At 41.7% G+C, this 14,363-nt stretch overlaps 2 protein-coding genes across 6 annotated transcripts in view; both read left to right on the top strand.

Annotated features, from left to right (window-relative positions):
- myo15b (myosin XVB) overlaps positions 1–1,016 on the top strand; it is an 81,915-nt gene extending 80,899 nt beyond the window's left edge. Inside the window, exon 66 of the mRNA XM_044178562.1 lies at positions 522–1,016. Coding sequence (XP_044034497.1) covers positions 522–608 — 87 coding nt within the window. The 3' untranslated portion in view covers positions 609–1,016. The remainder of the gene's footprint in view (positions 1–521) is intronic.
- Positions 1,017–14,210: 13,194 nt separating this feature from the next.
- tmem94 (transmembrane protein 94) overlaps positions 14,211–14,363 on the top strand; it is a 44,764-nt gene continuing 44,611 nt past the window's right edge. For all 5 annotated transcript variants that reach the window (XM_044178476.1, XM_044178479.1, XM_044178478.1 and 2 more), the window contains exon 1: positions 14,211–14,354. The gene's annotated coding sequence lies outside the window, so the exon portion shown is untranslated. The remainder of the gene's footprint in view (positions 14,355–14,363) is intronic.

The following is a 14,363-nucleotide window of genomic DNA, read 5'->3' as shown; positions in this document are numbered from 1 at the left end:
CACCAAAACTACTTGGTTAGGCTTTGCTTAAATACACTGGTGTGATACCTTAGGACGTATTGGTTTGATTTTTGGTATAGCCCCCCTGGAGAAAAATGCACCCGCCACAAATTGTTTCTTATATTTTCTTATGTGGTGTAATAACTGTACTTTATGGTAATTTAAGTATTTTGTCACCTTTCTCAAATGTGCAAGCCCAGTGTGAGGAAAAAGGTAGGGTTACGACTTAAATACTTTTCTCTTTACTGGGTTTTAATGTGGTCAGAAAAAAGAAAAAACTGAATTTTGCATTTATTATTATTATTATTATTATTATTTTTACACATATAGCATTGACAAACAATGTGGAAGTAAGACAGTGTCAACAAAACACCAGGGTTAGGTAATTACCAGTTAGCTACTGTGGATTCTGGTATATCGTAAAGTCTTGAATCTTAAATGCATTCGTCAAATATAAATTTGTAATAATCCTGGAGATTTGTGCATTCATGTCTGATTTAATGTGTTGACGCCTCTTTCAGGCTAAGGAGTTGTGCCACATCCTTGCTCTGATAATGGAAGAAGTGATCCGACCATCAGTCAACAGCTCCATTTCAAATCGCCAGTAGACACACACGCACACACACACACACACACAGTATAGAGAGTTTTTGGTCATCACTTGCTTCTGTAACTTTTGTGTTTACCTTTTTTGTTAATTTATGGGTTATTTTCTGTGTAACGTCGTAGATAGGGCGTCATTGATGGAATGGGCTGAATAGAAACATGAACGTGCACACACAGTGCTGATATTCTCCCCAGTGTTTTCTGACAGGAAGTGATGCAGAGATGACAGGTATAAGTGAATGCAGGAGGGATTAGAGTAATTCATAATTGTACAAAATCAGTGCTTTAAAAATGTCTCCTTTGTGTATTAAAATTCTATGAGACAATTGTTGGAAGTTAATGTTATAATGATGTCATGTAATATAAGTAAATCATTTATAATAATTAAAGAAATATGTTGATTCATTTAATCTCTTTAGTTTATTTTTGTATATTCTCTTACAAGGAGGCTTCGACAAGTTAATCATGTCCAGAAGGAAAGGTTTCTGTATTAAACAGATTATAAACTTTGTCGTATGAATGAATCTCTGTCACAGCTTTAAAAGAAGCACTGACACTTGTCTAATCTTCGGGATTCCGCCCCATGAAGTGGTTCAGGACTCCGCTTGAATCCATAAATGGCCAGTAGCAGCCAGTCAACATTCTTCCAGGGATTTTTAAACAGTTTAATCAGTTGATTAGGATTCTGTGGAATGAGAAGAAACCCAGAATAAACAGTCACATGCCCCCCATTTGGACCAACAGAGGTATTGTCACAGAAAAGACTGAATGCCAATGCAGGGTTTTTCAAAGTCTGACACTGTGGGCCCCCCTCAGACAGAATTTAGGCAACTACCCATCCTTGGACTCACAAGGAGTCCAAGGATGGGTAATTTAAAAAAAAAAAAAAACAACAAAGGATCAAAATCAGTGCAGCAGAACCACAGATAGTCTTTTTTTATTCCTAAGACCTGGCACCTACATGACTCACAATGCAACGTGACCGCCAGTAGCTCAGTCAGAGATTTGGATGTGTTATGCTAGTAGCGGCTAATGCAGCCTGGAGCCTCTAGCCTCAATCAGTGATGAGGAGCGGGCGGCAGCGCTCTGCTAAGCTCACTTCTCACGCTACACCCAATTTTTTTCATTTTCAAACTTGTAGTTTTCAGCCCCAGCCGACTCAAGTGACATCACGTGAAGACATTTATCGGACTTCACACAGCTCCCTCTGGAGCCACAAAAAGGCTTCATACAATATTTTCTACATATGCAGGACTACTCCCCAGCACCTGGAGTTCCCCTTTAAGGCAAGGTTTCTGTCAGGAGGCCTTTAAACAGCAACAGGAAACATGTAAGCACAGTAATATAAAGACACTAGGTTTCCTCCAAACTTGGGGATGTGCACATTTTTATTGAATGTTTAGAGTCTGTAAAAGAGTTGAGGTAAACGGTTTATCGTAGAAAAGGTTTCAGTCGTAGTCATCTGGACACTGTTTTCAGAATCAAGACGTTTCGGCTCCCATCGAAACGTCTTGATTCTGAAAACAGTGTCCAGATGACTACGACTGAAACCTTTTCTACGATAGAACTCTCCTGGACGAATGAGGGACTACACCGTAAACGGTTTATGGTACTAATTCTCCAGTCGGGTGCCATTAAACCGTGGCAGAAGAAGACGGTACAACAACTCAAACCTCCAACAGTGAAAAACCACGGAGAAAACATGATGGGAATGTGGTCCAGAGAGGTGACATTGCACTCAGAAAAGATACTGGTTGAATGAGTACGTTCACTGACCCAGTGTCAGGGGGTGTGAGGGGGGCGGAACAGCTACCAGCTAGTGAACAGCACAACAATGCAATAAAATTAAGGCTGATGTCATTATTGGTTATTGGCATTATTCACCTCTCACGCATTATCCTACAGCTGTGACTTAAAATTTGAATTCTCCCCTTTACACCAACGGAGTAGTGAAATGATGGAAGGGTAGGGTGGGGGTGTCGGATGGAGCTACAGGATTAGAGATTATATATTAGGAGAAGGTGTTTTATTTATTTTCCTTTGTATTTTATTTATTTTCCTTTGTATTTTATTATATATATTGTTTTTTATATTTTTTGTTGTTTTATATTCTTATGTTCAAAGAAAACGAAAAAGTGCATATTGCGATCTATTTGCATGTATTTTGTATTGATATATGTGCACATGTATATGTGTATTTCAATGTGCTCAATAAAAAAACATTTGACAGAGGTTTTAGCATTATTGTACCTCGGCATTGTTAAAAAATGTTGCATCTACCTTAATTAATAGCTGGTTTATGCACTAGAAGCTAAGTGACCCAAACTGAACACACCCAGTATGCTGCATGAGTCACAGGTGCATGCTGGGTCTGGCTAAATGCTAAAATGTTAATGGTGGATCCTCAAGCAGTGATTTCTCTAGTCTGATTGCACCTGTGGCGGGCATTCTTGACTTTTTTTTCTTTCTTTTTTTTTTGCCCAGTAACGTTACTGGCTGCTGTGTTGTCCTGTTTGTGTGCTTTTTAATCAGTGGCTATGCATTCGGTTGTAAGTACGATTTAACTCGCTTTTTTGTCAAATTTTTAAATCATTTTGCCATTATTTGTGACTTCAATGAAACAAGTGGGGCAAACTAACAATCGCTCAGTGTTTAGTAAGTCATTTGTTCCAACTCGATCTTATCAAAGTGTAGCTAGCAAGCAATTCAGCATCCACTGATGCTAATAATGTAATGCTGGGAGCAAAACTCTGAGCGGTGTCAAAATAATGAGCTTTGACTGAGACTGCATCAGACCCATGCAGCTGTGCTGTGTGTTGTCAGGAAGAAAGCAGCTACAAGGACTCGCTCACTCACACCTGCTGCTCTGGACTCTGGCTCTCCTGGTACAGCTGTACCACCCCTGTCGGTTCCCCTCCTGTGTTTGTCTGAATGTGTGTGCCGGCGGGCGGGGCCTCCGGTCAACCTCCACTCAGAATCTGACACACCTGCTACTCACCTGTTCTCCATCCGCCAACCGAGACCATGCAGTAGATCTACCACGGTCTTCACCACGTCGTCTGTTTGCGCTGTGTTTCGTGAGTCCACGTGTTCAGGTTCACTCCTCAGACCGACACCTGCCTCCGATCGACCCACCGGCTCTTCAGAAGCTTCTCACTGTGGGTTCACCTCTGCTCCACTTCAGCCGGCCGTCCTCGCCCAGTCTACAGGTGCTCACCTGGTTACTCTTTCATCTTGTTCGTACAGTAAACCAAAGACTAACCACTTGAACTCCCTGTTTTCGAGTCGTGCTTTTGGGTCCAGAATCTGTATCAGAACACTGGCTTTTTCCTCTCATTCACTCTGTGAAGGCATGTTTTTGTTTACAGCTGGGCTGATCTAACAGTGCAAACTGAACAGAATCAGCATCCTTATCCCTTCTATCATTTACATTCAGTGGCGGAATGTAACTAAGTACATTTACTCAAGTACTGTACTTAAGTACAAATTTGAGGTACTGGTACTTGAGTATTTCCATTTTATGCAACTTTATACTTCCACTCCGCCACATCTCAGAGGCAAATATTGTACTTTTTACTTCACTACACTTTGTCTGACCGCTTTAGTTACTTTTCACAGTACAGTTTTTCATACCCTTCCTGTGCAGTGAAAACCATGCAGAATTTCTCTGAAACTGAATGATTAAGTGTTCCTTTATGGGTTGAGGAAATTCTCCTACTTCTTAAGATAAACATTTGAAACCCCCCTTGGGTTAGCTGGAAAATGCAGCGTCACAATGCTGGGCTTTTTTTTTTCTGAGCTCATGAAAAGTTGACTTTCTAAAGAGATGTGGTTCTCATAGGACAGCAACGCTACAAACATATGATGATCTTATAGAATATGATGCATTGCTGTAGATTATATACTGTTGGGTAGCTTATAGTAGCTAACATTAGCGCAACCATAAACATCTGCAGCAGTAATATTAATCCAACAACATCATATATAATAGTAAAACACTGACAGGGAGCATTTTTCTGCATAATGAGTACTTTAACTTTTGATACTGTAAATACATTTTGCTGATATACCTACTTTTACTTAAGTAAAGCATCTGAGTACGTCTTCCACCGCTGTTTACATTTGTATTTTAGGCATGTAGCTGCCACTTTTGCAGTATTCATAATGACTGACTAAGAGTGCAAAAACCATATAGAGCTTTAAGAGCTTTGTTGATTTTCAAAGCAAGCACTGGTAAGGAATTTTCAGTAAAGCAGATTTCTGAGGCAGTCACTGTGGTGTAGTGTCTTTATTTAAGAAGAGACGTTGTCTCTCACTGAAAGCACAGATTATTTTAGTTTTTTAAAGTCCTTGCACACTCACACAGATGTTTTGATTTTTTTCTGGCTGATTATGCTCAGATAACAGTTTGGCTGAGCGTCGCTGGGAATTTCCTGAGGCCACCAATCTCAACCAATAAGAATAATTAAGGCAAAAGTTGCCCCACCTGTGTGTGTTCCCCATCAAACAAGTTTTCTAATTGAACTGCAAAATATTAAATGAACTTCTGTCTTGTGTAAACAGTAAACATAGTTGTACGAGGTATATAAAGATCATTCTTGGGTTTTTCCTATTTAATTTTTATTAGAAAGCCACCGATATTTCAAGAATTTTTTTTTTTTATGTGACCCAAATGGGTGTGAAAAGAATAATTTTTAAGATTACAATAATTGTCAAGTTTTGAAAATCAAAAAATATTATTTATATAATTTATTTATCTTTTGCACAGAAAAGCATCTGCAGAAAAGTTGTTTCAGTGCTAAATGGCCATTAGATGGCCAACAAACTGGCCAAAAAGGAGTAAAAGACGAAAAGGTGGGCGTTCTTCTACATGAGCCAATCGTATGCTGCGTTCCAGGCAACTCAGAACTAAAAAACTTCCAACCTCCTACTAGAAAAAGTCGGAGTTCCTACTTGTGAACTCGGGGCAGATCCATCTACCCCGACTTTATGAAGAAGCAGTTGTCTGACGTCACACAACAATGGCAGCACCCATGGAAGCGCACATTAGGTTACATTTCAATCAATAGGGGAGGGGGGTAGGATGTATTTGTAGACTACAGTATTGTATTAGGCTAGTGAATGGAATATGAAGATACGTTACAGAGTCTAAAAGTGCCGTAAAATAATATGTATAATGGCGTTTGTTCATGCGTTGTTGATTGCTGCTGCAAAGTGCCTCTATAGAAATGGTTAATTTATTTTTGGTTTGGATATAAGGGCTCATCTTGCTGATGTTGTTCCACTAGTGTATTCATTGATATTTTATGCAATAATGTAATTATAACAATAATAATTTGATTTAATAGTAGTATCAGATATACAATAAAATTGCATCATACTTTCCCGTGATATGGACAACTTTTTCAGCTCTCTTTAAAAGAAAAGTCTTTGCTGAGCTTTCTTCAGAGGGGAGAAGAGGAGATTGTTCCACCCAAGAATTTCTAGTGCTCCACCTGTTGAATTTCCTGACCATTTATGACCAGAGGTAGATGGCCACTATGTTTCTTATGGAAGTCCACCACTACACCAGTTTCTGTAAGCTTATTCATTGTTGTTAGAAGTTAGTCCCATCTGCAAACTTAAACACCTTAACTTAAACAAAAACAGGACTGGACTACCTTATTAAAATAATCAAAAGTTAGATTAGAATCAAAGATAACTAAAGATAACCTAAACCATGACAACCTAGAGTTGAGACCAGGAGGCAGAGTTGCAGTCCTACACGCTTCTCTTACCCACCCAAAACTCCTGATGGTGTCTGCCCCCCAACTACTTAAATGAATTAAATCAATCCATCAATAAATAGTTCAACTTAAAAAGGGATTTTAAAAAAAACAATATCAGTCAATCAAGTCAAATACATCCAATACATATACAAGTACATCATTTTAAAATACATTAATGAATTCATAAATAATGGAATTTCAAAATCTAATTGAAATTGCAGTTTAAACAGAAAAATAAATTGAATTATTCCCCATTGCATTTCCATTTCTCCGCTGCTTTTTCTTTTCCTATTAGTTATTCGATTTGCTTAGCTTCTCCTTTTAGTTTTACATTGCATTTCACCATTTTACATCATGTTGAATTATTGTGTTTGTGCAGATTGCACAAATTCAGCCTTTCAGGACATCAAGTCCACCATTTCCTAACAGAAAAAGGTTGCTAACTCGCTAGCTTTGTTGGGTGTTGTAGGCAAAGTGACGGGACTTAACTGCTGCATGTGTAACGAAAACCGTGGAGGAGAAGGATTATGTTCCCAGTGACATGATGGCGTTCACGACTTCTCACACCATTACCGGGAATATTTCCCTCCAACTTGCGCTCATTGCACAATAAACTGGATGAGCTGCTGGTGAGGAAAAACAGACTTATTCATCTTCCATTTTATGCTTCACGGAGACAGACTCTGCGCTGCAACTGGCAGGCTTCCAACTCTTCAGAGCAGATCGCAACACTGAACTTTCGGCAGTTGGATCTCCTGATCTGGAATATTTATTCATTAACTGTAAACCCTTCTACTCCCTCCATGAGTTTGTTTCATTTATTCTGGTCGATGTTTACATTCCACTGCAGGCCAACGTGCAGGACGCACAGCACATGCTCGCCGACCAGATACTGTGTGTGGAGCGGACAAACCCGGACTCTGTAGGTATTGTAGGTATAGGAAATCTCAGCCATGAGCTCTCCAAATACAGACAGTTTGTTAAATGTCCAACCAAAGAGGAGAATATTCTGGATCACTGTTATACTACAGTAAGCAGTGCCTATCACGCCGTCCCCCACGCTGCACTGGGACACTCTGACCACGTCATGGTCCACCTGATTCCTACATACAGGTAGAAATTAAAGCTCTGTAAACCTGTTGTGAGGATATCAAAGCAGTGGACCAGTGAAGCTATGGAGGACCTTCGGGTTTACTTGGACTGCACTGATTGGGAATTTTTCAGGACTGCTACCAAGTTCACAGAGGTTGTGACGTCATATATCCGCTTCTGTGATGACTGCTGTGTGCCATCACGCACCAGGGTGAGTTACAACGACAACCAACTCTGGTTCACAGCTAAACTCAGACAGCTAAGGCTGGAAAAGGAAGAAGCATTCAGGAATAGAGATAGGGACAGGTTTAGGGAGTCAAAGTAAAGGTTTAGCAAGGTGGTGTGAGAAGCTGAAAGACTGTACTCTGAGAAACTCCCAACACCAGTTCTCAGCCAACGACTCTGCTTTTGTCTGGAAGGGGCTCAGACAGATCACCAACTACAAACCAAAAGCCCCCACACTCTTAACGATTTGCGCCTGGCCACCGAATGAATGAGTTCTGCTGTCACTTTGAGAGACAATGACAGTCCTAACACCATCCCCCGTGACTCTATTCACCAGCTCCAGCCCACCAGCTCAGCAGGTGCCTCAGCCTCTCTACAACTGCCCACCCCAAAAGCTCCCCCCTCCCCTACAGCAACAATGACTCTCCATCCTAGAGAAGGACATTAACAGACTGTTCAGGAGGCAGAACCCCTGCAAAGCAGCTGGGCCAGACTCTCCATCCACCCTGAAGCACTGTGTTGATCAGCTGTCTCCGGTGTTCACGGACATCTTTAACACCTCACTGGAGACATGCCATGTGCCAGCCTGCTTCAAATCCTCCACCATTATCCCCGTATGCAAAAAACCAAGGACCACAAGACTTAATGACTACAGACCCGTCTCCCTGACCTCTGTGGTAATGAAGTCTTTTGAGCCCCTTGTGTTGTCCCACCTCCAATCCATCACAGACCCACTCCTGGATCCCCTGCAGTTCACGTACAGAGCCAATAGGTCTGTAGACGATGCAGTAAACATGGCCTTTCACTTCATCTTCCAGCACCTGGACTCCTCAGGAACCTACACCAGGATCCTGTTTGTGGATTTCAGCTCTGCCTTGACACTATCATCCCAGCTCTGCTGCAGGACAAGCTCTCCCAGCTGAGTGTGCCTGACTCCACCTGCAGGAGGATCACAGACTTCGTGTTTGACAGGAGGCAGCATGTGAGGCTGGAGAAACATGTCTCTGACTCCAGGACCATCAGCACCGGTTCCCCCCATGGCTGCGTTCTTTGCCCTCTGCTCTTCTCCCTGTATACCAAATGGTGCAGTCACAACAACTTGGAGCTCAACGTTTTCAAGACAGTGGAGATGGTTGTGGATTACAGGAAGAACCCAGCCACACCCCATCACCCTGTGTGACTCCTCTGTCAACGCTGTGGAGTCCTTCCGCTTCCTGGGCACCATCATCACCCAGGACCTCAAGTGGGAGCTAAACATCAGCTCCCTCACCAAGAAAGCCCAGCAGAGGATGTACTTCTTGCAGCAGCTGAAGAAATTCAACCTGCCAAAGACAATGATGGTGCACTTCTACACCGCCACCATGGAGGTGAGTCCATCCTCACCTCCTCCATCCCCATCTGGTACACTACTGCCACTGCCAAGGACAAGGCCAGACTGCAGTGTATCATTTGCTCCGCTGAGAAGGTCGCTGTCGCCAAGTGCTTGCTCATGGTGGGATTTGTTAGGTCTCTGTAAATAATATTATAAAGAGTACGGTCTAGACCTGCTCTATAGGAAAAGTGCAATGAGATAACTTCTGTTATGAATTGGTGTTATATAAATAAAACTGAATTCTGTTTACTTTTGATTTAATTAATTTAAGTGGTGGGGAATGAAGACATGCGGCTAAACATGTCATCACTGGTCAGATTCATTTGGCAGGGGCTCAGAGAAAACAACACTGTTTTTGCATATCTACACACTGATTCAACATTCATTTTAGTGACCTCCAATTGGCGTAAACGGGAGTCGTTACCGCCGACATGAATAACAATCTTACTATTTCATGCTTATCCTTAGCCAGCAGTTTTAAATAGGATTCAGTGTTGCCCGCTCTGGCCCCAGGAATACATATGACTATGGTCACTGGTGTCGCAAACGTCATGTTTCTCAAAATAGAGCTGCCAATAATCAGAGTTGGTTTCTCAGTGGTTGTGTCGCTGATCAGGGAAAACGTATTAGAAATGTTAACTGGTTGGTGGTGAACCGTGGGCTTCTGCTTAGGGCTTTGCTTCCTTCGGACAGTCACCCAGCCTCCCTGGCTTGGGAGCTGCCTGGGGATGGCTAAGAGGAGCTACCTCTTGTTGGTCTGCACCAGCTACTGGGGGCTGGCTAATTAAACCTAACGACTGTTTCCATGGTGCGTTTCCAAGCCTCGCCTCCAACGCCACAAATAAACTATATTTATTACATGTACCATTATCACTAAAGGAAGGAGAGGAATAACTAAACATTTGACACACCAAGCAAGAGAGGGAGAGAGAAGCCATTGCTAGCTGCTAAGCTAATGTACAGGTAGCTAACAAAACTGAACAATGTTAGCCTGTAAACAACTGTGGGATTAGCGAGAAAGTCGCTAAAATAAGGATACCGCTATGAGTGCTTGAGCAGAACTAATGTATAGCGGATAATTAGCCGCTGTAATGAAGAATCCAACAAAAATAACTGGGATGAAAAAGGACTGCCTGCTGAAATAAGACTATCCCCAACTCAGGATAGGAAAGTCTGATCAAATTTGCTATACTTGCATACCTCTACTGTAAGTCCTGAGAAGTTTGTCATCGTCAGCCTTTGCAATCCTGAGTTTCCGGGGGGGGGGGGTCAATGGAGGTTACCGCAAATGTGCCTGTTCAAAATTACTTGTGATGTGACACAAGTCACATGACTGGCTGATCATAAAACAATCCTACTCACAGTCAAGATAACAAAATTGTTGTTTTGTTATCTGTACCATTGGATAATCTGTACTTAATTTGTAATTAAAAAATTAAAAAATAAATAAAAAAACATAATTCTGTTTTATTTTAATTCTGTGTTCATTCAATACAATTCATTCAATACATGAAAAATACATGTTCTAGATAGTATGTCATTATGAAAGTTGTTGTAAATATACATCAGGGTATATAATATAAAAAATAATACATTTTTAAAACCAGTGTAATCCTCTGTTATAGAGTTCTGTAGTTTTAACTTCAACTACTATAATGTTGTGTTGTTAATAAAGTTAAAAAAAACAGCTTGCTGGCGGTCTCTTTATAGTACAGCTATTGTTTCAGTGTGTCAAGCGGGGAACAGGGAAAGGGCCCAAACGCAGAGCCGAGGCAGGCAGGATGATTTCAGTGATTTAATAGAGAACACAAGGCTTTCATGGGTAGTCAGGCAGGCAGAGATTAAAAAAAACCCAAGAGAGCAGTCCAAACAGGCAAATTAATCCAAGAGGGAGCAAACAAAATCCAAAACACACACAATAAATCCAAGAACAAACACGAGGAACAAAGGCTGGGACACTTGACACCAGGGACAAAAAACGATCTGACACAGAACAAAGGAAGAACACAGACTAAATACACTCAGGTAGGGGAGACAACGAGACATAGGTGAAACCAATAAGGGCAGGCAATCAGGAAGGACAGGAAGCAAAACTACAAGACACATGAGGGAGGGAGAATATTTCAAAATAAAACAGGAAACATCAATAGAAAACATGAAACTGAGGAAAACCAAAACTAAGAGGCAGAGCAGGACATAACATCCATGGGCTGTCGTCAAGTAAAATGTTCACACATGCATGGTACAAATAGGGCAGTAATAAGTATGCGCATGTGCAGAATGGATCGAACAGCCGGTCTCGGGCATTGACAAGTGTCAGGTTTTTTATAACTTAAGTAAATTCCCTATTATATAATAGTGAACTATTACATTTCCAATGATTTAAAAAAACATTTTGTTATCTTGATTTGAAAGATTTTGAACAGGCACAACCGTAACCTTCTTTGACTTACAGGACCTATTTTGCACCCGTGCAGAACGGATTGGGCAGCCGGTATGGATTGGGCACTGACAAGTACGTGCACTCCTGACCTGTAACATTGATTATCACCATGTAAGGGAGTTCCACTCACTCCCTCAACAGTCAGGTGAAAAGCTCCTTTATTCATTAGTTTAATATTTGGTTTTGGATGTGACGTGTTTATCATCAAAATTTAGGATCCACTGTAGTTTATTAATACATTTGCTTCATTTAGTATGTTTTCATACATGCTTACAATTCTGATTTCCACGTTTTTTCTGTTTTTCATTATATTTCTGTAAATAAATATGCTTGTTACAGCTTGTAAATTTGTCTGGTCTCCCATCTTTGGATGGCCTAGGAGCCAGGCTGTGACAAATGGGGGCTCGTCCGATTTCATGAATGAAACCGGTGGTCAGTGGAATGTGCTGTAACATACTACTGATAGCAGTGCGTTCAACAGGTAAATGGGAGGAAGGAGCTGGTCCTCGCCTGGGTAAGCCAGAATGGGTTACACAGGGTCAGACTCGGCAAAAACATATGTAACTTCCACAAAGGCAGGAGGCACTGGAAAGCTGATTGTCCTAAAGCCAGTGTTAGACGGGGGAATAGTGGGGGACAGGTTAAGTCTGCTGCATTCTGCTCTTCTGGTAAACATGTCAGTCCTGTCCTCTGGAAGCTGGAGTGAAATGCAGTTTGGAGGAGTCAGATTCTCAGCTGTCATGTCTGACGGCTGTGTGTCACTAGTGGGGAGTGACGTCACTGTACCGGTAAAAATTTGGAGTGATACTGGGGCTTTTAATTATTTTTAATATATTTTAATAAAAAGGTGAGGTTGCCACGGGTGTGCGTCCTGCACTGCCAGTTGAAGGTGTGCACATCATTCTAGGGAACGACCTGGCTGGTAGCCGTGTGTGGGCCGATGGTCCGCCACCTCCCATAAAAACGTTTTCACCTTCTGTTACAGGAAAACCAGATGAGTGCCCAGGTGTTTCCCTGGTGTTTTTACAGCTTGTGATACGAACCAAATGCTCTTCCCATGTATTGCTGTAGATGACAACATCATCCAGGTACACAGCACATCCCTCCAACCCAGATTCAACCATATTCCTCAGCCGCTGGAACGTCGCCGGTGCTCATCACTGTATAGGAAAAAAGACCAGATCAAATTTACCGATGTGCTGAGCCGACCTGATCACTGTAATCCTCCATGCGCGGCAGTGAGTAACGTTTGGTGACCCCATTTACCTTACGATAGTCTGTGCAAAACCTAGGACTTTTATCAGACTTATCCATTAGTAAACAAGGTGACCCCCAAATAGAAGACGAGGGTTCTGCAATACCTCAAGCATATCATTTATCTGTGTGTCCATCACTTTGCGCTTTTCCTCTGACACCTGGTAAAAACGCGCCTCGCCTACATCAATGTCATGCTCTATCAAGTGTGTTTGGTCCATCATTAAACAAACACTGGTAACTGTTAATAAGAGCAGACAGCTCAGCACACCTCTCTTCAGACAGATGCCCAAACAGACTCCAGATTACAGTGTTTCAGAGGTCTTTAACCTGCCACGCAACAAACTCATCAGGTGCCGCCTGAACCAGTTAGCAATCATTTTTTAATTCAGCAAATCACTTCACAGTACTATAAGTGTAATGTAATGGCACTATTTTATGTGCAGTGTTACTACAGCGGTGATGCGCCGGAAACACACACATTTTCCGGTGTAGCACGACACTTAAGGGCTGTCATGAAAAAGTGTGTTCGAGATTAAAGCCGACAAACTTTATTGATCGTCTGGTTCCTGACTTTGCATAACACTACAATAAGGGGGGCAACAAGCAACTCGCGCTCCATCCATCATTTGTTTTGTAACTTTTCAACTAGCTAGCGCTAGCTAATGCTGTCTGATTATCAACTCCTTGATCATAACAGAATATAGTAACTTTTACCACTGCTCATTTTAGAAAGGCCACCATAAGAAAACGTGTTCTTTGATTAGATTATCAAACGGACAGTGGATCATAAATGTTTGATTCTGGCTGCCAGCATTAGCTATCGTAGCTAGCGAGCTTTCATTTTCCCAGGATAGTGCCCGGTGGGAGGAGAAGGATCCAGCTGCAGTCCTCCCTCCTGAGGCCCCTAGTTCTGTGAGCCAATGCGGTTTGAGCATGCGTAGTAGGGTTCTGTTGTATGAAGTAGGCTACGTAAACTTTCACTTATTTCACATTACCACTTCGCCAAAATCTGTTTCTTACAAATTTGAGACGAGAAATCAGCAATCCAGTTGCCGAATCTTCATTCATATTAGATCTACAAGGCCTAATTTAAAAGTTTGGTATGATCAAAAGTTGTCTACTTCCACTTTAAAATGTTGATTAAAAACGTTGCTGTCTCTTGATCCTTTGATCCTTTGACTAGAGCTGAAAACTTAGGATCTAAACATTGAGAAACGAGGTCAATTTGTTTCTTTGTGTGGAACCTCCCCCTTCGCCTATGAAAACGATGACTAGACGAATTAAAAAGTGATTGACAACTGGTTCAGGCGGCGTATTGGTGAAATTAGTTTTTGATTGACAGATGATTGTAAGCCTCTGATTGGCCAAATTAAAAAAATGATTGACAGTTACCCCTCCCATTCATAGTCTCCGGTCTGCAGAGATACCCTACTCGAGATGACGCAAATCTCTCTCGACATGGCTCTTGCTTCGCCCACTCTGTTTTTAGCCAATCAGAGGACAGAGTACTCTAGTGCTGTCCAATTATAACACAATATTCCTTCTTCCAGACAGAATCCTCCCCAACATGGCCGCTGCGGTACAGTAAATGGTAAGAAGT

The sequence above is a fragment of the Siniperca chuatsi genome, linkage group LG20, assembly GCF_020085105.1.
Source record: "Siniperca chuatsi isolate FFG_IHB_CAS linkage group LG20, ASM2008510v1, whole genome shotgun sequence".
Lineage (NCBI taxonomy): Eukaryota > Metazoa > Chordata > Actinopteri > Centrarchiformes > Sinipercidae > Siniperca > Siniperca chuatsi.
The sequence above is the reverse complement of the archived record's forward strand: the minus strand, read 5'-3'. Positions and strand labels throughout refer to the sequence as shown.